Source organism: Falco cherrug, chromosome 21, assembly GCF_023634085.1.
Source record: "Falco cherrug isolate bFalChe1 chromosome 21, bFalChe1.pri, whole genome shotgun sequence".
In the NCBI taxonomy this organism is placed as follows: Eukaryota; Metazoa; Chordata; class Aves; order Falconiformes; family Falconidae; genus Falco; species Falco cherrug.
In genome coordinates this window covers 36,925-60,166 of record NC_073717.1, presented here as the reverse complement: position 1 = coordinate 60,166, position 23,242 = coordinate 36,925, and the positions used below count along the sequence as shown (strand labels likewise).

At 62.2% G+C, this 23,242-nt stretch overlaps 6 protein-coding genes across 8 annotated transcripts; 3 read left to right on the top strand and 3 right to left on the bottom strand.

The window, feature by feature from the left end:
• Positions 1-2,065: 2,065 nt before the first annotated feature.
• MGAT1 (alpha-1,3-mannosyl-glycoprotein 2-beta-N-acetylglucosaminyltransferase) lies at positions 2,066-6,221 on the bottom strand. The gene is given in 3 exon segments (XM_027798060.2): positions 2,066-2,489; positions 2,491-3,677; positions 5,716-6,221. Coding segments are annotated over 2 exon segments (1,326 nt in total). The 5' UTR covers positions 3,649-3,677; positions 5,716-6,221; the 3' UTR covers positions 2,066-2,321.
• A 1,157-nt stretch (positions 6,222-7,378) lies between these two features.
• Positions 7,379-8,802, top strand: POLR1H (RNA polymerase I subunit H). Of its 2 annotated transcripts, none has more exons than XM_055697960.1 (5): positions 7,379-7,468; positions 7,876-8,007; positions 8,100-8,200; positions 8,466-8,575; positions 8,701-8,802. In XM_055697960.1, exons 2-5 carry the CDS (start codon positions 7,878-7,880, stop codon positions 8,723-8,725), a joined length of 366 nt encoding a protein of 121 aa, XP_055553935.1. In that variant the 5' UTR covers positions 7,379-7,468; positions 7,876-7,877; the 3' UTR covers positions 8,726-8,802. The 2 variants fall into 2 exon arrangements, with proteins under 2 accessions (XP_055553935.1, XP_055553936.1); XM_055697961.1 differs by having other exon boundaries at positions 7,409-7,445.
• A 459-nt stretch (positions 8,803-9,261) lies between these two features.
• On the top strand, positions 9,262-11,503 carry PPP1R11 (protein phosphatase 1 regulatory inhibitor subunit 11). The gene is made up of 3 exons (XM_055697933.1): positions 9,262-9,666; positions 10,581-10,689; positions 10,807-11,503. The coding sequence occupies exons 1-3, from the start codon at positions 9,598-9,600 to the stop codon at positions 11,049-11,051; spliced, it is 423 nt and encodes a 140-aa protein (XP_055553908.1). The 5' UTR covers positions 9,262-9,597; the 3' UTR covers positions 11,052-11,503.
• Positions 11,504-13,831: 2,328 nt separating this feature from the next.
• Positions 13,832-17,940, bottom strand: TRIM39 (tripartite motif containing 39). Its single transcript, XM_005434087.3, has 7 exons — positions 17,863-17,940; positions 16,220-17,112; positions 15,588-15,683; positions 15,281-15,511; positions 14,726-14,748; positions 14,490-14,611; positions 13,832-14,392 (listed from the first exon to the last, which is right to left on the bottom strand). The coding sequence occupies exons 2-7, from the start codon at positions 16,631-16,633 to the stop codon at positions 13,845-13,847; spliced, it is 1,434 nt and encodes a 477-aa protein (XP_005434144.2). The 5' UTR covers positions 16,634-17,112; positions 17,863-17,940; the 3' UTR covers positions 13,832-13,844.
• Positions 17,941-17,961: 21 nt separating this feature from the next.
• Positions 17,962-19,224, top strand: RPP21 (ribonuclease P/MRP subunit p21). Of its 2 annotated transcripts, XM_055697959.1 has the most exons (5): positions 17,963-18,105; positions 18,356-18,447; positions 18,548-18,630; positions 18,868-18,972; positions 19,074-19,211. In XM_055697959.1, the coding sequence occupies exons 1-5, from the start codon at positions 18,001-18,003 to the stop codon at positions 19,100-19,102; spliced, it is 414 nt and encodes a 137-aa protein (XP_055553934.1). In that variant the 5' UTR covers positions 17,963-18,000; the 3' UTR covers positions 19,103-19,211. The 2 variants fall into 2 exon arrangements, with proteins under 2 accessions (XP_055553933.1, XP_055553934.1); XM_055697958.1 differs by lacking the exon at positions 18,548-18,630 and having other exon boundaries at positions 17,962-18,105; positions 19,074-19,224.
• Positions 19,185-22,981, bottom strand: GNL1 (G protein nucleolar 1 (putative)). Its single transcript, XM_055697886.1, has 12 exons — positions 22,822-22,981; positions 22,612-22,735; positions 22,394-22,524; positions 21,803-21,996; positions 21,638-21,709; positions 21,352-21,544; positions 21,169-21,264; positions 20,766-20,969; positions 20,219-20,397; positions 19,984-20,131; positions 19,600-19,740; positions 19,185-19,487 (listed from the first exon to the last, which is right to left on the bottom strand). The coding sequence occupies exons 1-12, from the start codon at positions 22,895-22,897 to the stop codon at positions 19,276-19,278; spliced, it is 1,770 nt and encodes a 589-aa protein (XP_055553861.1). The 5' UTR covers positions 22,898-22,981; the 3' UTR covers positions 19,185-19,275.
• Between the last annotated feature and the right edge of the window lie 261 nt (positions 22,982-23,242).

Below are 23,242 nucleotides of genomic sequence, written 5' to 3'. Positions count from 1 at the left end.
GGGGTAGAAATCAGCCTCTTTTCAACGGAAGGCACCTCACCAGCCTCACATCAGCAATTTGGATGGCAGGTCGCTTGGCGTGGAGGGCGCACAGCCCCCGCTCCTCCAGCTGAGCCAGCGGATGCGCCTCACAGCCCTTCCACAAACCGCCCACAGCGGCCCCGTGCACCCCGAAACCCCCCTCCGCCACCACCTGACGGATAAAACTGGCAGCAGCCCACGAGAGGAGCCGCTGGAGAGCTGCCGAAGGTTTTTTTTCTGCGAGAGACGGAGCTTTTGCCGCAGCGGTGGAGCGCGGGGGGCCGGCGGGCCCGTTCCTGCGGGGCTCGGCGCGGTTTGAGGCCGGTTTCTAACGAGCTTCGCCAGCGCCACCCCACCCGCGCCGCTCCCGCCGAGCCCCCGCGCCCCGCCTTCTCGAGGCTGCCGGCGCACTCTGATTGGCTGCCTGCCCTCCACCGCAGCACCTCATTGGCTGCTCCTCCCCGCGCGGCCCCGGCGCTAGGACCACCCTCAGGGGCGGACCTGGGTGGGAACCGCGAACCCGCGAGGCGGGGCCGGCGCGGAGGAGCGGACCTGAGTGAAGACCGCGGTGCCCCCGCGAGGGCGGGGGCGTTGACCCTGCGCTGCTCCTCGTGGAGGGCCATTTTAAGTGAAAAAAGGGCAGGTTTGGGGGGCGGCTTTGCGACTATTCGGGTCAATAATCGGCGGCTGTTTATAAAAAATGGGGCTCAAAAGGCACTTTTTTTAATCGCCAGCTCGTGAAACCCAAAACCCACCGATTTGATCATATTTCCCCCCAAAATGCAGCTCCTGTGCAAACTGGGGGTGTGTATCAGTGATTTAAATCCTGGTTTTGGGCGGGGGGGTGGGGGGGTGTTACATTGTCTGCATTTCCTCCAGGGAGCAGCCAGCATGCTGGGAAATGGGGATTTTCTGCCTCCAAATTTTCCTCCACAGGAAAGAAACCCCCAAACTGGAGAGGAATTGCTTAATAAGAGGGGTTCTGCGCTGCGGCCTGGAGTAGAAAGTGCAGGAAAACCCCATAACCCCCTTCTTTTTGGGTGGACTGTCCCCCTTTTAAGTAAAAATAAAAAGATGTGGTGTATTCAGCACCAGTAGTGGTAGTGGTGAGGAAACGGCTCCAAAAATATCCCTAAACCCACACAGATTTAACCCAAATCCTGCGGGGGCCATAAATCCCTCCCAGTGTTACCAGTTTGCCCAGTCCTTCCTGCTCCATTGGCCATTCCCCCTCCTTTTATCCCAGTTTCATGCGATAAAACGTCGTAATTTCATTTCTTCCATTTCATAATTCCCCCCGTTCTGAACAGAGGCTTTTTCTTCCCAAAACAAAGCTGAGCGGGATGCTTCTCCCCCCCTAAACCCCTTGCTGCCCAACTCCCCCCAGAAAAGCCACGCCCGAGGGATTCTTTCAGATAAAAAGGGGGACTTTTTTAACACAAAAAGGGCTTTTTAGCACCAGAAGTGATGCCTCCTCCAGACCCCTACACTCCAATCCTGGAACATATGGGGCAGAACATATAGACTGGCAAGCAGGCTGTGGTGTAGGGCCTAAGTAGAGCGAGGGGAGTATATGGACTGTGATATAGGGCCTGGACATAGTGCCAAGACCCTACAGCCCCATATAGGGACAGGATCGCATAGCCCAGACCATATGGCCCCATATAGTATAGCATATATATGTATAGATGGTTTATATATAGGGCCTAGACCCCACAGCCACACACAGGGACTAGGGCACAGCCCCTTATTCAGGTCCTAAACCCCACAGCCCGATCCAGGGCCTGGAATATAGGGTCAAGACCATACAGAACGCAGGGTACCTAGGCCTGTATAGACTCCCATAGATCTGTATAGACCCATATAGCTGCGTACGGACCCCCACAGACCTGTATAGCTGCCCATAGGTCAGTTTATGGCCTGCAGCGCCCAGAGCATTGAGCTGAATATAGGGAAGAGGGCGTAGAGTGCAATACAGGGCCTGGGTGGCACCGACAGCTGGGCTGAGTGATAGTAGCAAAAGAAATCTAAATTTTGGGGCGGGTAGATTTTAGGAGGTTTTTTTGCCTTTTATTCTGGAAAATAATTTCTCCACTCAGAGCTGCCTTTGCCCTGAATTTCCCCCATCACGGCACCGGAGAAGCGGCAGGCGAGCTGCTCTTTGCTGCATGCCAAATCCTCTCCACTAAAGACACATCAAAAAAAAAACCCAAAACAGACAAACAGTTATGAAAAAGGGGGACACCCACCCACCCCCAAAAAAAACCAAAAAACCACAACAAGCGGAGCGACAGCACCCGCTAACTCCAGCTGGGATCATAACCCGTCCAGTCCGAAGGAGGCGCGAGATAAACGCGACGTCCCCGATAGACGAAGCTGACAATGCCGCGATAACCAGCGCGAGGGACACCGGATTTGAGGTCGTCCATCAGCCCCAGGGCTTTGGCAAAGGCTTTGAAGGAATCGCGAGCCGCCGTACTGCAGGCGGACGGCGCCCAGCTCCCGCCGCCGGTTCCCTTGGAGATCTTCCACCCTCACCTCTGGCGCGGCGTAAACCTTGGGGAGGAAAGAACGTTCATACTCTTCCTTTTTGAGGTAAGAAAGATCCAGCTGGGTAAAAGGCACGAAACGGTCATTAAGTTTGATAAATTTTAAATATTGATCGAAAAATTGCCCGTGGCTCACTCCTTTACGACCAAACGTCATCGTACGGGAAACTTCGGGGCGGATGCAGGAACGATCTCGCCGTTGCTCGGGTTGACGCATCCAGTCGTCCCAAAAAGCTCGCGGCCATTTGGGTTCAAGTTCATCCCAAAGTTCAGCTAAAAGCAACCAACCGAGACCGGGAAAAAAATCAGTCCGATAAAGCAATTCAGCTTGTCCAACATCCACCATTTGCTCTTTCCCGTTGTCATTCCACGCAGAGATGCACCAGAGGCTGCGATCGGCGAGGAGCAGCGGGAACGCCGCCTGGAAATACTCGAAAAAATCCGGAGCAACTTCTAAATCATCCTCCACCACGATGGCGGCGCGGTAACGGAAGGTCCGGAAAACCTGTCCTAACGCCCAACGGTAATGCCGAGCGATTTTATAATAACCTTGGAATTTACGGTGCTCTGCCGGCACCGGGATATCGCTAAGATCGGGTTGTCGGATATGAGCCACGGCGTCGCCGTAGGAGGCGATGACACGAGCCGTCTCGGCGTGACCGCAATCCTGGCTGACGATGACAGGGAAACGTTGCGCCGAAGGTCGGTAACGTAAGAGTTTATCCAAACACCGCCGGACGGTGCTGCGGTCACAAGCCATCACCAGGACGGGTAACACCGTGGCAGCGGGATCGGTGAGTTGCGGTGGGGCCGGGGAGGGCGGGGGGGGAGGGTTGGGGGTGATTCGAACCCCGCGCCGCTGCCCCCACAACCCGCTGTAACGGTGGATTTGGCGCAGGAGTTCTTTTTGCCGTTCCAGTTCGGTTTCAGCATCTTGAGCCAAACGGATCACTTCCGCCGTCAGCCGGTCGCCTTCACCGGGGGAGGCCGGGCGGCTCCAGAGGAAGAGGAGGAGGAGGCCGTTCCAGGCGATGAAGAGCACCGCCCCCCACACCACCAAGCTGCTCTTCTTCAGCATCCTTCAGCACTCACTCCCACGCCATGGACCTGGGGGGGGGAAACACATGAGGGGGGGGGGGGTGTTAACAGCGAGGGGACCCCCCTGTCACCCCCAAACCGGTGCTGAAGAGGGACAGGGACGCCTCGCAGTTGTGTCACCCCAAAACACGTGGGGAAACCTTCACCCCCCGACTCCACCAGCCTCCCCAAAGGAGGAACACCCCCCCCGCGGGGAGAGGAAGCGAAACCGCGGGGCCCCGGAGCCTCCCACCAGAAACGTGGCATCGCAGAGATACAAAAAAACCACCTTAAATAAGGGGAAAAAAATGCAATAATAACCCCGAAACCCACATCTTGGTGCGGGGAGGAGGGGGCAGAGTCCGCTCCTGTCAAACATTAACCCAGCAGCCAGCTCAGGTGAGGATTTGCCACTGTGAGGGGGGTGGGTGAAACGGGGGTGGTTTCTGTTGGAAAAACGGGGACAAATAAAATACCAAATTTAAGTACTAAAATCTTTGCAAAGTCAGGTTTTCAGAGAGTTTTTACTCACCCGGAGCCCGGCCCAACTCCCGCCGGCGGAGGCAAGATGTCAGCGCGGGCAGGAATGGGGAGGACTGGGGGTGGGGGGGACGGGGGGGGGGACGGGGGGGAAAGGGGAATTAAGAGGGGGAAAAAAAAAAAAAAAAAGAAGAGGGAAAAAAAAACAAGAGGGAAAAAAAAAAGTGATTGCTTAACTCCAGGGAAGGAGCGGCACGGGCAAGCGGCTCAAGGGTTAACACTGCCGCAGGCCACGTTGGCGGGCGGAAAAAGGGAATTAAAAGGAAAGAAAACACCCGGAAAAGGGGTATTAAAGAGGAAAAAAGGGGAAAAAAGGGGTGTAGAGCAGTAGGAAGGAGAGTGAGCCCAGCAGCACCACATTTTGGTCCCCCCAGGAGGGGAAGGGTGAAGGCAGAAAGTGCCGGCAGTGCTGAGAGCCGCCGGCGCGGTTCCCCCTTCCCGGCCCTGAAAGCCTCATCTGGCCCCGGAAAATCAGCTGGAAAGAAGAGGTGGGGAAAAAAAAAAAAAAAAGGTGAAAAAAGTAAATTTCGGGGATCTGGTGCTTCTTAGTTGGGTCCCTGTGGAGAAAGACACTGGGATTAAGCCGTACCTGCGGGGGCCGAAAGCAGCTCAGCCTCGTAGCAGCCCAAAACGCCAGTGTTTTGGCTGAGAACAAGGGGGTTTGGCCCAAAACACGGGTGTTTTGGCCCAAACCGAGGGTGTTTGGCTCAAACCGAGGGTTCAGCTGTGGTTTTACCCAGCGTTTCTCAGCAGCGAGGCAGGAGCCAGCGGCGAGGCGCTGAGTAAGCAGAGCTGGGGATTTTCCCTGCCCTCAGCTTTGCTCCAGGGGAGACTCCGAGCGAGCGATACTTATTCAAATTAAATCCTCCAGTGCCCAAAAAATCCCCCCAAATCCGGGGACGGGGGCAACATTCCCCCTATTTTTTCCCCTCAGGGGCTTTTGGAGGTGAAACACCTCAAATCCAAACACTCCTGGAGTTTTTGGGAAGATTTTAAGCTGCTTTCCCTCGTCACAGCATCCCCCAGAGACACCAAAACCAGCAGATTTTGGGCAAACGCCCACTGGTTTCATGCCACCACCTCTAAATTACTCATTAAATAGTCTTTTTAATTATTCCAGGCTCCTTTTTTGCACCCTGGGGGAAAGCAGCTCCAGCCTCAACACCACCAAAACCACCTGGAAGGGACCAAGGAAGCGAGCACTGCTTTCAGGGATCCCCCCGCCCTGGTTTTTCACCTCATTTTTCCACCTTTTTGGCTTCATTTCAGGCAGGACGATGCCAAACTAAACCACAACAACTCAGCTCAATGCAAACAAACCCTCGTCTTGGGCAAAACTAATCTCTTCTCCCATGGGATTCTCTGCTGAGTGTCACCCCAGCGCCTCAATCTTCCTGAAAATCCAATTTTTTTCCCCCTTTTTTTGCTTTTCAGTGAGATTTTAACCCCCTTTCAGTGGGAATTCGCAGCCGAGCAGACAGGAAAAACATTTCGCTTCTCTCTCCGGGTTAAAATCCTCGGGGTTTACCTGGTTGCAGCTCGCTCCAGGGGGAGGGGGGTCGCTGGGGTTCCCCCCTCCCCCCCCTTTTCCAGAGCTGCCTGGGAATCCCTGGGGAATGGGGGGGGGATGAAGTTGCTGCTTCTCTCCTGTCAGAGCTTCGTCAAGTGGGGGGAGGTCAGGCCATGGCAGTGGCCGCGTCCATCTGTCTGTCCGCTGGCTCGGGGCTTGGCATCCTCCAGTCCCCAGCCATGCTTTTTTGTGGGGGGGGTTGTCTCCAGGGAGCTCTAAAAGTGGGGAAGGAGAGGTTAAAATGCCCAAATTCTCTCCCACCCCCCTTTTATGGGGTGGTAGTGGTGGAAATAGTCCCCCCCCATATCTCCCCAGGGATGGTGCAGCCCCCCAAAATCCCTGAGGAGAGGAATTCCTGCAGGAAGTGGGGGGCGGCTTCCTCCCTGCCCCATAGGGACACGGAATTATCCCCGCGCCGACTCTCTAGGAGATACAGGACCCTCCCCTGCCCCTCCTGACACCCCTAGAGGGGTCAGAGGGCACCCCCCCAGCAGCCCTACTGACATCCCCGTAGGGATCGGATGAAAACCCCCCCCCCCCAGCCCCATAGCAGCCCCCCAGCCCCTCCTGACACCTCCGTATGGGGATCAGAGCCCCTCCAGCTCCGTAGCAGCTTCCCAGCTCCTCCTGACACCTCGGGGGGGATCACAGGAACCCCACCCCACCCCTCCTGACACCACTACAGGGCTCAGGGGAGCCCCCCAGCCCCATAGCAGCCCCCTCAACACTCTTATAGGGGTCAGGGGAACCCCCCAATCCCTCCCGACATCCCCATAGGGCTCAGGGGAGTCCCCCCTAGTCTCTTGTGACAGCCCTATAAGGATCAGAGGAGCCCCTCCCCCCCAACCCCAGAGCAGCCTCCCCAACCCCCTCACAGGGGTCAGGGGAGCCCCCCATTCTTTCTGACACCCCTATAGGGGTCAGGGGAGCCCCCCCAGCCTCTCCCACGAGCCCTATAGGGATCAGAGGAGCATCCCCCCAGCCCCATAGCAACCCCCCCCGCCCCTCCTGACAACCCCATATGGGGATCAGAGGAGCCCCCCAGCCCCCGTGCAGCCCCCCAGCCCCTCCTGACACCCCCATATGGGGATGAGAGGAGCCCCCCGGCCCCCCAGCGGCCCCCCCAGCACCTCCCGCCAGCCCCGCAGGGGACACTGAAGGCCCCCCCACCCCTACAGGCGACACAGGTCCCCCCTGCAGCCCCGAGGGCCACCCCCAGTGCCCCCCCCGGCGCCCGCAGGGCCAGCCCCGGGCCCGCTGCCCGCCCCAGGGCCCCCCCCCGGTACCAGCGGCGCCTCCCGGCAGCGGCCGCCACTTCCGCCCCGCCGCACCGGAAGCGACGCCATGGCAACGACAAAGCTCCGCCCAAGACTCCGCCCCCCACCAGGCCACGCTCCCCTGCGGTCGGGCCACGCCCCCATCCAAATCACGCTCCCGCAATGGCGTAGCCACGCCCCCTCCCCGCTAGGCCACGCCCCCTCCCGGGCTTCCCTAATGAATTAACGGCGACTTAATTAATCAACTCCTTGGCGCTTCCTCTAATCAGTCAATTAACACGAGCTTAATTAATCGATCCCTGGGGCTTCCAATAATTAACGTGGAGCTCCGCAAGCTTGGGAAGGGGGAAGTGACGTAGAGGAAGGGGTTTGACGGGGCGGGGCGGGAGAGTCCCCCCCGCGCGCGCTCAGGTCGGTTTGGGCAGCGCGGGGAGGTTCGACTTGTCTGCTCTGGGGGGGCACTGGGGGGGCGATGGGAGGGACTGGGAGGGATGTGGCGTGTTGGGGGGGGGCTTGCGGGGATGAGGGGCACTGGGGGGAGCAATGGGAGGGATTGAGGGGGCAGTGGGGGGCTATGGGGGGGATGTGGGGCACTGGGGGGAGCACTGGGTCGGTGGGGAACCGGGGCAGTGGGAGGCAATGGGGATGCTGGAGGGGGCATGTGGCACGGCGGAGCTGGGGATGATGGGGGGTTGCCTGTGAATGGGGGGCCAGTAAGGTGATGGGGGGGTGATTGAGGGCTCTGGGATGGTGAGAGTCAGCGGTACCAGGGATTGAGGGTGTGCTGAGAGGCGAGGACCCCTCCCTCGACACCCCCACAATTTTTGCTCCCCACCCCCAGGCATGGAGCTGCCCCCCTCCTGTTTCCAGTCTTCCCTGGATTTCTGCCCCGAGTGCGGCTCCGTCCTGCCACGGCCAGGCCCCCATAGCACCATCCGCTGCCCCCGCTGTGCCTTCACCCTCCGCAGCGCTGGTCAGTGGTGGGGGGGGGGTCTGGACATCTGGGTCTCTTCTGGGACATCCCCCCTCCCAGCACCCCTTGACTTCGTTTCCCCCCTTCCCCAGATTTTGAAGGTAAAATCATCCGCAGCACCATAGAGTTCAACCGGCTGGACCCCACGGCGGGGAGGGGGTCGGATCCTGCGCCCCGCCTTGAGGGACCGCTGGTGAGTGCTGGTGGGGGGGGGCAAACCCTGCTGGGAGAGCCCCCCACCCCAAAAAAACTACAGCAGGGGGGCTCAACTGCCTCTGGAACGATGCCCCCCACCCCAACTCTGGCCCATACAAACCACAACACTCCCTGGGCCAGGATATTTGGGGGTTACCCCCCCTAAGTTGGGTTTAACCCCCTCCCTAAGCCTTGGGGGGGGGGGGTATCAAGTCCCCCATGCCCAGAGCAGGGGATAACCCCCATAATTTTGGGGTGGGCAGGTGGAGCGGCGGTGCCCGCGCTGCGGCCACGAGGGGATGGCGTACCACACCCGGCAGATGCGCTCGGCCGACGAGGGCCAGACCGTCTTCTACACCTGCCCCCACTGCCGGTGAGGGGCTCCCCCATTTTTATCTCCCCCCCCCCCCCCCCATTTTTATACACACCCCCCTCCCCAAGCCACGGAGGGGGGATGTGCCCAAACCCTCCCCTAACTGCTGCTTCCTTTCCATGCAGGTTTCAGGAGAAGGAGGATTCGTGACTGGGTATTTGCTTCGCTCGGGGGTATTTGCCCCCTCCCATGTGGGTAATAAAAGCCCCCCAGGGTTTTTATCCGTGGCTGTGCTTGGGGGTGTCTCAGTTGCCCCCTCCCAACACCTCTTCAGCCCCATCTGCCCGCCCCGGTCTCTGAATTACCCTTCAGCTCCTCTCTGCCCACCCCTCAGGGCTTATCTGCCCCCCCAAAACTGCCCCCCAACCCCCAGCACCTATCTGCCCCGCAAACGTGCTGCCTGTCCCCCCCCTCCCCGCCCAGCCCCCAGGCCCTATCTGCCCCTACATACTGTTCCCTTGGCCCCTATCTGGCCCTCTAAGCCCCTGAGTTAACCCCTTTACGCCCCCAAACTGCTCCCTTGGGCCCTATTTGACTCCCCTAGCCCCTGAATGTCCCCTCAGACCCCCTCTACACCACCCCACCCCCCCCCCCCCCAAACTGCTCCCTTGGCCCCTGTTTGCCCCCCTCAGGCCTTATCTGCCCCCGACCCTGAATTGCCCCTCCAGACCCCGTCTACCCTCTCAAACTGCCCCCTTGGCCCTTATCTGCCCGCCCCAGGCCCTGGAGTGCCCCTTCAAGCCCTCTCTGCGCCCCCAAGGGCCCGGCAGCCCCGCGCATGCGCGCCGCAGCCGTACGGCGGAAGTGAGGCTGCGCAGGGGGAGCACATTCCCTGCCGGACCTACCGGAAGTGCCGCCGCCGGCCGGAAGTGGGGGCGGTTGTGGGCGCTACACCGGGGCGGCGGCGGCGGCGAGAGCGGCCCGGCCCGGCCCTTCCCGGCGCTCCCCGCCCGCAGCGGGGCCTCGGCGGCGGCCGGGAGGCCCCCACCGGCCCCGGGGCACCGCACCGGCCGGCTGCAGCCATGGCGGAAGCAGCGGACAGCGGCGGCTGCGGCACCGCCACCGTCACCGAGACCGGTGCAGCCGAGCCGGTAAGGCCCGAGGGGGCTATAGGTGCCGAGGAGGGGCTGTGGGTACCGGGGTGAGGGGCTATAGGTGCCGAGGAGGGGCTGTGGGTACCGGGGTGGGGGACTATAGGTGCCGAGGAGGGGCTGTGGGTACCGGGGTGAGGGGCTATAGGTGCCGAGGAGGGGCTGTGGGTACCGGGGGTGGGGGGCTATAGGTGCCGAGGAGGGGCTGTGGGTACCGGGGTGGGGGGCTATAGGTGCCGAGGAGGGGCTGTGGGTACCGGGGTGGGGGGCTATAGGTGCCGGGGAGGGGCTGTGGGTACCGGGGTGGGGGGCTATAGGTGCCGAGGAGGGGGCTGTGGGTACCGGGGTGGGGGGGCTATAGGTGCCGAGGAGGGGCTGTGGGTACCGGGGTGAGGGGGCTATAGGTGCCGAGGAGGGGCTGTGGGTACCGGGGTGGGGGGCTATAGGTGCCGAGGAGGAGCCAATACATACCTGAGAGGCATGTATACATACTGGGGGGGGGCTATAGATACTGAAGGGGGGCTGTAAATATTCCGGGGGATTTATAGATTCCCATGGGGGGCTAAGGATGCCAGGGGGGGAGCGACACAGACTATGGAGAACTATAGATACCAGGCAGATCTATAGGTACCATGGGGGCTATAGGCACCCAGGGTGGGCTATAAGCTGCAGGGGGTTATAAACACCCAGCAGGGTATACGTGGGGGGTGGGCGTGTGCTGTAAACAGCCAGGGCACCTACAGAAATATGGGGGGGGGCATGACAGGAGTGGGTGCAGGGCCAGCGTCGGGGGGATGACCAGAGGGCTGTTTTGGGGCAGTGTCGGAGCCCCCAGGAGGGGTTGTTCTCGGGGGGGGGGGGGGGGTCCTTGCCATGGTGTCATGGCGCTGGTGACACCCCCATCCCCCTTCCAGGAGAACCGCAGCCTGACCCTGAAGCTGCGCAAACGGAAGCCAGACAAGAAGGTTGAGTGGTCAAGCGACACCGTCGACAATGAGCATTTGGGCCGCCGCTCCTCCAAGTGTGAGTGGCCCTGGGGACACTGTTGTCCCCCTCCCCAGACACCTGTGTCCCCTCTGGAGACACCCGTGTCCCCTGACATCCCCCCCACACCATTACTTCCCCCCACCCCCCCCCCAGGCTGCTGCATCTACGAAAAGCCACGGGCGTTCGGGGAGAGCTCGACAGAGAGCGAGGAGGAGGAGGAGGAAGAGGAGGCGGCAGTGACAAGGGGAGGGGATGAAGGCTGCGGCCACCTCCACTGTGTCCGGGGACATAAACGGGGGCGGGGGGCGGCAGGGGGGGGCTGGGGGGGGGGATGCCGGGGGCTGGGGGTGGCCCCCAAGTGCTGCCCCCTGGGCCCCCCCACCCCTATGGAGCACTGAGGAGCCCTGTGGAGGGTCCCAGCTCCCCCTGCCCCCCCCCCCGCTGACCCACGGACCCCCCTGGCTGTCCCTTATTGACTCTTGAGCCCCTCCCCAGGTCCCCCAACCCCAAATATTGACTCTGGGCTTGAACCATACCCCAAGAATCACTCCTACCACATCACCTCGGGGGTCAGCACCCCCCAAATATTACTGCCTGAGCCCCCCCTTAAATCGATACCTGAACCCCTCAGCTCCTGAAGACCCTCCATCCCCAAAATGCCAGTCCTGTTTCCCCCAAATTGAGCCCCCCCCTTCCAAATATCACTGCCTGAGCCCCCTCCAAAACACCAATTCCTGCCGCCCCCCCCCCCCCCCACACATACACCCCAGTGTTTGGGGGTGGCATTTTGGGGTGTCCCCACCACCCCTCCTCGTGGCACCTGTGGGCATTAAAGGTGGCACCGCTGCGACTGCTGCCGTGGTGCTCGTGGAAGGGGGGAGATGGCGTTTATTGGGGGGGGGGGGGTGTCAGCGAGGAGGGAGGAGGGGGGCAGCTTTTGGGGGGTTCTTCCCCACTCCAGGTGCCTCCTCTGGGGATGGGGGGCGTAGGGGGGCGGCATCAGCTCGGAGCTGGGCCCCCAGGCTGTGGGGAGAAGGGGAGGGGGGGGTTGTTAGTGCAGGATGTCATTAAAAGGGAGGGGACAAAACACAACAAATGGGGCAGGAAGCCCATGGGGCAGAAGTGTCCCCAGGATGCCACCAGACCGGGGTGTGTCCCCACAGGAGGGACAAGGTGCCACCAAAACAAGTGTCACTTCCCAAAAATGTCACCCAGCTGGATCAGGCCCCACCCAGCACGTGCACCAGGATGCTGGGGTGTCGTCGTCGTCCCCCCCACCACTGCCCCAAGGCGATGGCGAGGTCACCTGGGCTGTGGTGACACCTGGCCCCGGGGGGAGGGGGGGGGGGCTCAGGTGTCCAGGCACGTGAGGGACAGGGCACAGGGTCACAGCTGGATGCCTGGGTCCCCCAGCACCCCTGAAGAGCTGGGGGCACCGCTGGGGCCCCCCTTAGCACCACAAGGTCCCCAGCCCCCCATGACACCTGGGTCACACACCCCCAGCCCTCCCAAATCCCTCTCAGACACCTGGGTCTCCCCCCAGAAGCTCTGGGTCCCCACGGCTCCCCCCTCCAGCCCCGTGGGGGTCTGCGTCCCCCCCAGCACCCCTGGATCAGCCCCCTCCCTCCCCTTGTCCCCCAAGTCCCTTCCAGCCCCACAAGTGCCCCCAGACACCTGGGTAACCCTAAATTCCCCACCCTCCAGCCCCCCAGGTCCCCCCAAGATGCCTAGGTGCCCCAAATTCCCTGTGAGCCCCCCAAGTGCGCCTGGATGCTTGGGTCCCCAGGTTCCCCCCCCCTACCCCTGATTCCCCCAGATGCCCCCAGTTCCCCCAAACACCTGGGTCCCCCTCAGACACCCACCCCTCCCCCCCCCAAGTCCCCCCTGCTCCCCTTTACCTGCAGCGCTGTGGCCGGCGGGGGGGTCCGGGTGTTCCCTGAGCCAGACGCTGGGCGATGCGACTCTCCACGGCCAGAGCCACGGGGGTGCGGAGGCGGCGGGGGGCGCAGGGCAGGCAGCACCGCGGGCAGGAGAAAGCAGCAGTGGGCTCGCCGGGGTGGGCGGTGGGCAGGCAGCGGCGGCAGCAGCTGTGGTTGCAGGCGAAGAGGACGGGGTCCCGCAGTGGCTGCCCGCAGGCCGGGCACAACGTGTCCCGCACCAGCTGGGCCAGCGGGCCCCGTTCCGGTGGCCCTGAGGGGGCCATGGCGTGTGGAGGCGTGTGCGAGGCGTGTGTGAGGCGTGTGCGAGGCGGGGAGGACAGCCCACGCGTGGGCGATGGCGGGGCGGGGATGGGGAGGGACATGGGAATGCGGGGATGGGGAGGGACACGGATGGGGGGACGGGGAGAGGGACGTGGGCACACGGATGGACACGTGAATGTGGCGACAGGGAGGGACACGGATGTGGGGACACACAGAGGGGCGTAAAGAGACAGGGAGGGACACGGACAGAGGGACGCTGATGGACAGGGACACGGGGGAGCAGACACGTGGGGAGGCACAAACTGATGTGGGGACACATGGGGGACACAGAGGGACACGCACGGGGCCAGGGACACACGGGTAGAGGGACACGGCCCTGCCACACGCCCGCACCTACCGCCACACGCCTCTGGTGCTGCCGCAGAGCCGGACCCGGCTGGTGCCAGACGCTGGGGAAGGCGATCCGGAGCCCAGTGGTGCCGCAGAGCTCGATGGCAAGGAGCAAGAGCCTGGCGGTGCCGGATGTCGGGGAGCCAAATCCCGGTGGCGCCGGAGCAGTGGATGTCAGGGAGCCAAATCCCAGTGGCGCCGGAGCAGTGGATGTCGGAGAGCCAAATCCCGGTGGTGCCGGAGCAGTGGATGTCGGAGAGCCAAGCCCTGTTTATGCCGGAGCAGTGGATCCTGGCGGTGCCAGATGTCCAAGAGCCAAATCCTGGTGGTGGTGCCGGATTGCCAGACCGTGGCAGTGCTGCATCTCAGCGAGCCAAATCCCAGCCGTGCCAGATCACCGGATCCCGGTGGTGCCAGATGTCAGAGCACCGGATCCCGGTGGTGCCAAACATCAGAGCGCCAAAAAACTCTGTCTATGCCGGAGCACCGGATCCCGGTGGTGCCAGATCTTGGAGAGCCAAACCCCATCTATACCAGAGCGCCGGCTCCTGGCGCTGCCAGATGTCATCAAGCCGAACGCCACCGGCACCGCTTTCCCCCTCACTCCCAGTCAGTGGGTGAACGGATAACCAGAGGCGCCGCGTTTTTCCTGCCGGCACGGATCCCGGGATAGAAAAGCGGCCAAATCTTTTCAGTGAAAGTATCGGTGAAGGTATAAATGTGGGAGCGATCCGTGACGTTATAAAAAGCCACTTTGCCGGCTTCGTAGTCCACGAAGACCCCCACCCGCTTGGGTTTCACCCGCACCGTCAGCGGGGTGAAGGGGGTGGTGGTGGCTGCGTATTTATTGCCATTCCAGAGCCGTACCCGCCAATATCCCGTCTCCGGCAACGGCGTTAATTCCCCTTTCCGACTCACGGAATCCTTACAAACGCCGAGCGCCCAGTGGGTTTTATCACCGACTTCCACCTCCCAGTAATGACGCCCAGAGGTAAAACCCTGCGCTGCCAAAACACAGGGGTAGATGGTGAAACGCCGCGGGGTATCGGGTAAATCCCGGGGTCGAACTTCCACGAAACGAACGCTTTTCCGATCTTCCGATAAAACCAGGTTGGGATGTGCTGTGTCGGGATCCAACGTCACCTCGCCTGGATGGCAACACCAGGAAGGAAAGGGGGAGGATTTAGGGGGTGGGGAGCAAGGGGAGGGGGGTCCCGGCTGCGGCACGATGCGGGGTTTCCTCACCGATGAGGCGCCGGGTGATTTTCCGGAGGGTGAAGTATTGCCGGGGGAAACTGCAGAAGTTTTTCTCCAGCTCGATGGGGACGGAAACCGGTTCTTCCACCGGCACTGCCGCCGCCTCGCACCTGCCGGCAGCCCCAGCGGAGGTGGGACGAGCCAGCCGCCGCACCCCCAAATCCCGCTTTTCTGCCCCAAAACACAGCCCGGAGAGCAGCACAAATCACCTGCACGGTTCTTACCTGGCCAGGGTGTCCTTTATGTCCTGAAACGGGGAGAGCAGGAAAAAAAGGGGGGTTAGGTGCGCCAGAACCCCCTCAAAGTCAACCTCTGGGGCAGGATCAGTCCCAACAGCAGGGATCCCAGCCCCCAGCAGCAATCCCAGCCCCAGGAATCCTGTCCCTGGCCACGATCCTGATGCTGACCCCATTCCCAGTGTTCCTGGTGGTGATCCCATCCCCAACACAGATCCCCCCTCCGCAGTGATCCCATCCCTGGGGGCAATCCTGTCCCCAAAACCAATCGCCTTCCCGGTGATCCCTCCCCTAAAACTAGTCTTGTCTCCAGGGATGATCCTGTCCCCAAAACCAATCCTGTTCCTGGGGATCCTGTCCCCAGGGGGGATCCAGTCCCCAAAACAGGTCCCATTCCTGGGGGCTATCTCCCAAAACTAATCCCACCCCTGGTGATCCCATCCCCAGCAACAAGCCCGTCCTAGGCCCACCACAACCCTGCCGCTGCTCCCATCCCCAGTGGTGATCCACCCGCCGCTAATACTGATCCCGCTCCTGCCCTACCTTGAGCATCTCGGCGCCTGACTGCAGACACTTCTCCTCCAGCTCTGCCACGAGGGCGGCCAGGACCCGGCGCTGCTCCCCGAGCCGAGCCAGGTTGGCCTGAAGCCGCTGCAGGATCTCGCGTTCTTCCTCCTCCAGCCGCTGCAGTAGCAGCCGCTCCTCCTCCTCCAGAAGCTGGTGAAGCTCCTCAAATTCCCGGGCGATGCGTTCCCGCCACAGGGCCACCTTCCTCTGCCGGGAAAAAGGCACCAGTGAGCGCCAGGAGTTGCTGGGATCCCCCTGGCATCCCCCAGCACCATCAACCTGCCTTCAGCTCGCCGGGTTTCTTCTCCTCCCGCGCTCGGCAGCCGGCCACCGCCTCCAGCTTCCGCTCCAGCGGCTCCAGGCAGCGCTGCAGCTTCTCCTGCCAGGAGGGGAGAGAGGAGGGCAGGCAACGGGATGGGACCCCCCTTCCCTGAATGCCTCCTCCAGCCCCGAATCCCTCCTCTGCCAGAGCTGAGCGAGTGGTGACCATGTGGAAGGCCTCGAGGAAAGGGTTTGGGGCTAAGCCCCACGGCACGGAGCTGCAGATGGGGACTAGCTAGGGTCTAATTCCCTCGGATGGTCTCGAGGAAGAATTTGGGGCTTAAAATGGAGACGGCAAAGAGCTGCTGCCCAAAATTTCTCCACAAACAGCCTCGGGGCAAGCTAAATTCCACCATCAGGGGCCAGAAATGGAAATACGGATGAGCCGTGGCCAAATTCCTTACACAAACAGTCCTCGGGGAGAGAGTCTGGGGCTAAATCCCATCAGGAGGGCCTGAAAGCAGAGACTGGGATGAGTTACACCTGAAACCCCTCCACCAGCTGCCCTGGGATCAATCGTGGGGCTAAAACCAAGACTTGGGGACACACTCCCTCTTCACCCCGCCAGGATTTCGCTCTCCCCCATCCCCCCACCTTATACTCGAGGGCTGCGTCGTCGAGGGGGACGAGGGCGTGGGCGCGGTGGGCGTGGGAGATCTCACAGAGCAGGCAAACGGGGGCTTGATCGTCGCGACAGAACCGGGCCAAAGCTTGGCCGTGAGCTTGGCAGCGACTCTCCTCCCTGGCTTTCCGTTTGGCACCGCGAAGCTGCCGGGCGGCTTCTACCATATTCCCGAGCTGCCGGTTGGGCCGAAGGGCACGATGGCGAGAGGTTTTACGGCAGACGGGGCAGGGGAAATCGCGCGCCAGCTCAGCCCACCAGCGGGTGATGCAACGGCGGCAGAAATTGTGGCCACATTCGATGATGACGGGATCTTGCAGGTATTCCAGGCAAACCGAGCAGCTGGCTTCCACCTGCAGCGTCTCCAGGGGGTCAGCACCCGACATGACGGCGCTGCCGTTGGCCCCCCTGAATTTGGGGTGGGGGTGGGGATGGCTGGGCTTGGATCAGGGGGATTGGGGAAGGGCTGATGGGAAGGGGAGGGTTGGAAGAAGTTTTGGGGTGAAAAGAACTTAAATCCCTGAAGGCGATGAGGCGGTTTTAGTAAAAATGCGACAGTAAGGTGCGGCGATGTGCGTTCCAAGTGGTTTTGGGGAGAAAACAGCTCAGTTCAGTCCAGGTGATGATATCGTTTGGGTGCGAAGCGATCCTGAGGCGGCGGCGCGGGTTCAAAGGGGTTTTGGGGCAAGGCAAAACCAGCTCAACTCCATCAAGGTGATGATGTCATTTTGCCGCGGAGGAATTCCCAGGCGGCGGTGCAGGTTCAGCAGGGTTTTGAGGTGAAACCAGCGTAATTCTCTCAAGGTGACGACGTCATTTAGCAAGGAGGTGACACCAAGGTGCTAGTGTGGTTCCCAAGTGCTTTCTGGGGGGAAACCAGCTGAATTCAGTTAAAACAAGAACATGCTGCCGGCAGTGCCTGTATAGGAGTCCCTGTAGCAGAAGTTCTGGGGGAGCCCTATATAGCAGTCGCTATAGGGAAGGCCTCTATAGGGGACTCCCTGCCCAGGGGGAGCCCCTATAGAGATATATCACAGGAAGAGGCTCTATAAGGGATTCCCCAGAGGGATGGGGGCCCTATAGGAGTGCCCCTATAGAAAAGGAGCCCTAAACTGGATGCCCTTTAGGGAGGGGGGGGACCTAGTTTACTATAGAGGATTCCCTATAGAAAAGGGGATGAATAAGGGGACACTCATTACAGAGGGGAAGTGCATGGGTCCCTATAGGGGAGTTCCTATAGAAAAGGGGACGCATAGGGGCCACCCCACACAAAGATGTTGGGAGTCCCTATAGGGTTGGCTCTATAGGAAGGATCCTTAGATCCTTAGAGGGGACACACCACAGGAAAAGGCCGTACCAGGATCCCCATAAATCGTGTCCCTACGGGAAAGGGCCCTATAGTGGAGGCTCTGAGGGCGGGAAGCTGTTCCGGGTCGCCATAGGGGTCCCTACAGGGGACAGCGCTCAGGGGTGGGCCGTGCCGGGGGTCCCTACAAGAAGGGCTCTATAGGGGACACCCTATAGGCAGGGGCCGTGCCGGGGGTCCCTACAGGAAGGTCTCTATAGGGGACACCCTACGGGGGGGGAAATCCCGGCCGCCTACGCCCCCACTCACCGCCAGCCGCCGCGCCGGGCCCAACGCCGGAAGTGACGACACAAACCCGCCCACCGTCTCGTGCTGGTGGCGCCCTCCCGCCCCTATTTGCCAGAAGGGCGGAAGGAGGCCCCGCCTCCCGGGGGCTGGCGCCGACCAATGGGAAGAGCCGGCTCCGCCCAGTGGGCAGGGCCAACGCGGGGCGCGATGGCGGCACCGGTGCGGGATCGGGAGGCGCTGCAGCGGCTCAGCTTCCTCTTTCAGGTGGGACGGGGGCGCCTCGGGGGGGGCGGTGGGGGTCCGAGGGAGCGGGGTGGCGCCTGCGGGTAATTATAGGGGTCTGGGGGAGGGCTGTGGGGGGGCTCTATGCAAGCTATGGAGATCTGCGGGGACTTGAGGGGGAAAATGAGGGGCTCAGGGGGGACTCTATGGGGCAGGGGGTGGACTGTGGGGCTGGGGAGGGTTATTGGGGGGGCAGAGTGGGGGGTCTGCAACTGTGCTCACCCCTCTGCAGGCTGCACACTGGGTGCTGCCCCACAGCCCTGCCCTCGCCCGCTTCTACTGCAGCACCCAGCGAGGGGCCGCCCGCCGCCTTGTCCTGCGCATGTGAGCTATGGGGACTTGGGGGGCCACCCCACAGCGGGGTGGGGGGTGGTGGCACGATGGGAGTCCTGACCCCCCCTATTGTGCACATGTTCCCACACAGGGCACCTTCGGTGAAGCGGGCCGTGTGCCGCCGCTGCTGCTCTCTGCTGCTGCCTGGGGCTGGGGGCTGTGTGCGCCTGCGAGGTGGGACTGGTGGGGGCTGCATCACTGCCCACCCCGGAGGGTGTTTGAGGCAGGGGAGGCAGGGACAGGTGGAGGGGAGAACAGGGGTCATCCCAGGGGGGTATGGGGTTGTGGGAAGGTGGGGAGAGAGGTGAGGGGGGTAAAGAAGAGTACCCCCTATGCCTGGGGTCCCTGGGGGGGCTGTGGGGCAGAAGGAGGGGGGGGGGCCTGAGCCTGACCCCCAGGTCCCTGCCGCAGGAGGGGGGCAGCCCCACATAGTACTGCACTGCCAGAGCTGCCGACGCCGACGCCGCTACCTCTGCCAGCAGAAGCACCGCCCCCTCGACCAGGCCACGCCCACCGGTCAGTGAGGGGCGGGATGACGCTAATAGGGGTGGGCCTAAGCCAAATAAGGGAAGAGGTGGGTGGGACTGTCAGATCGATCGCGCCATCTCTCCCCCCAGGCCCTGCCCCAGAGGACAGCCCAGCATGAACCCTACCCGGCGACAGAGCACCGACGGGACCTCCGACTGGTCCGCACAGAAGCTGCCTTTAACCAACCAGGAGGCACTGGCTGCAGAAATAAACCTCCCTTTATTTCATATATGGTATTAGCACAGTGGTATATGTCTTGACCTCTGATTGGCTCCGCCCCGAGGGGCGGGGCTAACACTCATCCTCTCCCAGCAGCGCAAAGGGGTTGTGGCCAGTGCTGGCAGGGGGCGTGGCCTCCACAGGCTCCACCTCCTCACCGCTGTCACTCCCCTCCTCCTCCGAGGTGGACCCCTCCCCAGGGGGGGCCGAGCCCCTCGCACCTGGGTCCCCCTGCTCCTGCAACGCCGCCAGCGCTGCCGTCTCAGGGTGCTGCTCCCACAGATCTGAGGGGGGAGAGGAAGGCACCGTGACCCAGCATCCCACTCAACCTCCCCCTCCCCTTCCCAGGATGAACCTGGCACCCCCCGAGGCTGGGAATGGTACTGGGGGGCTCACCCTTCTGGGCGGCATAGCCAGGGGGGCGCAGGCAGAGGCGGAGTCGCCCATCCGCTGCCAGCCGCAGGATGCTGTTGGCCGCCCGGTAGACATCGTTACGGGCTGCCTTTGCTGTCTTGTAGCCTCGCTTCTCAGCCCAGGCTGAGGAAAACACACATGAAAAAAAATAACAACAGTAAATAATAAAATAATAAGTAGCAAAAAGTACTAAAATCATATATATAATAATTAATAAATAGTACCAAATAGCAAATATCTAAAAAACAACAATATCATTTAATTGTTATTGTTACTAAGAAATTAACCAATGGCAAAACTAAATAACTAATGGCAAAAGAAAAAAAACCCTCCGATTTTAATTCATTCCCACCACAAACAGTGCACCTTCGCAGATGTCCCAGGCGGTCCAGCCGGCGGCGGTGCTGGGAGGCCGCAGCTGGAGCAGCAGTGGCAGCGGGAGGCGGGAGGCCAGGAAGCCCACGGCCGAGTAGGGCTCCTGCAGCTGCGAGATGGGGTAGACGCCCGCCAACACCTTGGGGAGGGGGGGACACACAAACAGGCAGGGCTCAGCAGGAGCAGGCGAGGCTCTGTAAGGGCTGGGGAGGGGGCTGGGACCCACCTGGAGAGCCGGGGGGGCGTGGGAGGGGAAGACGAGGCCTGGGCAGTCGCAGAGTCGGACACGGGGGGTGAGGAAATGCGTCTGGAAGTAGCGGGTGCGGCCAGGGGCACGGGAGACACTGACAGCGCTGCGCCCCACCAGCGCATTCAGCACCGAAGACTTGCCCGCGTTCGGCAGGCCTGTGGGGAGGAGCCATGCCTCCTCAGGCCACACCCCCTCTCAGGAGCCACACCCCCCTAGGCCTCACCCCCACAGCACAACAGAAGACCAACCAGCTCCCCTCCTCTTCTCCTGGTGGGCAAGGACACCGCCATAAGCCCCGCCTCCAGGGTCAGCCCCCACTCCTATCTGCCATAAGCCCCACCCCTCACAACAGGCCACACCCCCTACATGAAGCCCCACTCACAGATAAGCCCCCACCTTTCTAGGCCCCCCACCCCCTCGATAAAGCCCCACCTGATTAGGCCCCACCCCCTGACAAAGCCCTGCCCCCCAGTTAAGCCCTCCCCCGTTATGCCCCATCACTAGGCCAAGCCCCGCCCCTTACCAACACAGCCCAGCGTGAGGATGCCATGCCGGTAGCGCTCCCACTGCCGGGGGGCCACCATGGCGCCGGCGCTGTCCTCGTCATCGTCACCCGCCTCCTCACCATCCCCCACCTCCTCCTGCTGCTCTTCTTCCTCCTCTTCCTCTCCCCGTGCCGCTGCCTCCTCCGCCCGGTCCAGCCGTGCTCGCCAGCTGCTCAGGTCCACTGCAAAACCCATGGTGGGTGATGGAGGGCGCACCCGGGGGACCCACCCCAGCACCCAAAGGGATCCCCCCCCAAACACCGCCTGCCTGGGACACCCATCCCACCACGAAGCTCAGCAAGGTTTGCATTACACAAGGAGTGGATGGAAGACCCCACCCCACTCAGCCAGCACCCATGGGTGCTCCCCTTCCTAGCTCACCTTCTCCCCCTACAATGCTCTCACAAGCTTCCAGCAGCTGCCGGGGTCCCACAGCTCGGCTCCATCCACCCCCCCGCCTCTGCCGCCGTTGCAGCCCTGGGGGAGAAACAATGCGGTGGTGGTGGGCGTCAGAAACCCTGGGTGTGTCCGTCCCCTCCCAACCCTGACCAACTGGGTCCCTACCAGACGTGGGGGTCCGTTGGGGGGCAGAGGTGAAGGGGACAACGCGGGCGGAGGGGAAGCGGCGGCGCAGGAGGTGGCTCCAGGCGGTGGCCACAGCAGGCGAGGTCAAGTCCACTTTGTTAAGGATGAGGATCAAGCCCTTCCCCAGCTCCCGCGTCACGTGCGTAGCCAGCGCTGGCGGCACATTCAGTGCCTGAGATGGAGCAGGGAGACACATGGGGGGTTAGCTGCACCCCTGTAGCCTGATTCCCCCCACCCAGGATACCTGGCTCCTCCTTGGACTCACCGGATGCCGGGCGTCAGTGATGAGGAGGATGATGTCAGACATTTCCAGCACCCGCCAGAGCTGCCGCCATGTCTGGGCAGGGTGGGGGACAATGACACAGTGACCCTTCCATCCCATAACACCCCCATGATGACCCCTCAGGATCCCCCGCACACCCCCTCTCACCTCCAGGTTGTGCTCGAATGGTGCCACACCTCCTTCATCATCGTCACCATTGCTGCCCCCCTCCTCAGCCCCCCGGGGGTGCTGGTCCTCCCGGAGGGATCGGAGGAAGGCACTGAAAGCTGCCTCCTCCCGCACACGCAGCTCCTCCGGGCTCATGGCGAAGCTCCAGGGTGGCCGACGTGGGAAGTCCAGCCCTAGCATCCAGCAAGCTGGGTCCCAACAGCCCTGGGACCCCCCTCCAGGGGATATTCACCCATCCCAGGGACTATTTTCCCTACCTGGGGGCCACTTCCCTCCCCCCCATGTTCCTACTTGACCTCTCTGGGCCTACCTCAACCATTTTTAGCCTCCATCTTTAAGCCAATTTACTCTTAGGTGATAAACTACACCCCCTCCTAGGGCAAATCCCCCTCCCCGGGTGTTAGCTACATCCCCCAGCACTTTATTGCACGCCACCCCCCCAGCACTTAACTACCCCCCCCCCCCCCAAAAGCCCTAGCCCTACTTTCTCTGCTTATCTGCCCCCTCCTCAAGTTACTTATCCCCCCGCCGGTGTATTTTCCCCCTTCCCCAGGTCTTTCAGGCCCTCACCAAGGCCGTAGATACTATCAGGGTCCAGCTCAAGGGCGGTCTCGGGCAGCAGCTCCAGCAGCTCCTCCTGAGCCCGGCGCCGGCGGCGCGCCAAGGCTTCGGCCCGCGGCCCCCCCAGCTGCAGCCGAAACCTGCCACATACCGAGAACTCACATAGACACGCGGGTCCCCCTCACCTACCCGGGCGCCCTGCACCGCCCCGGGCCTCTCACGGTTACCTGCCGGGGTCGTGGCGGCAGGGAGGGGGCCACGGGTCTCCCGCTTCAACCGGGGCCGCATCGCTGCCCCGTTCCCGGCTCCCACTGCGGCTCCCCGGGCCCGAGTCCGGCCCTGCCGGGGCATCTGCGGACAGAGAACGGAGTGTCAGGGCCCAGCCGGCCACCGCTACAGGGCCCGGCCGACACTCCAGGGGCCCCGGCCCCGCTCACCACCCCGTTTCCGTTCGCGCCGATCGCGCAGCTGCTGCTTCTTCCGCTTCGCGCTGAACGGCCGCTTGCGAGGCATGACGGGAGCTCACGTGCCGGGGCGGAGCCGGCCGCAGCCAATAGGAGCTGCGGAGGGCGCGGGGAGGAAGGAGGAGTAGGAGCCAATGGGAAGGAGGATTACCTCAGCGCCGGGGCGGGACTAATCGCTGAGCGAGCTAATGGTGGGATCATCTAGCCAGGATAGACGGACCAGCGCAAACCAATAGGAGAGCACGTTACCCCAGAAGGGGGCGGGATAAACCCCCGAAAGCCTATGGGAGGAGGGATCACCATACAAGAAGGCGGGACGTAGCAGCCCGGCCCGAAACGGGGTCAGCGGGCGGGACTCGTTATTCAGCGAACCAATCGGAAGTAGCAACGGCCC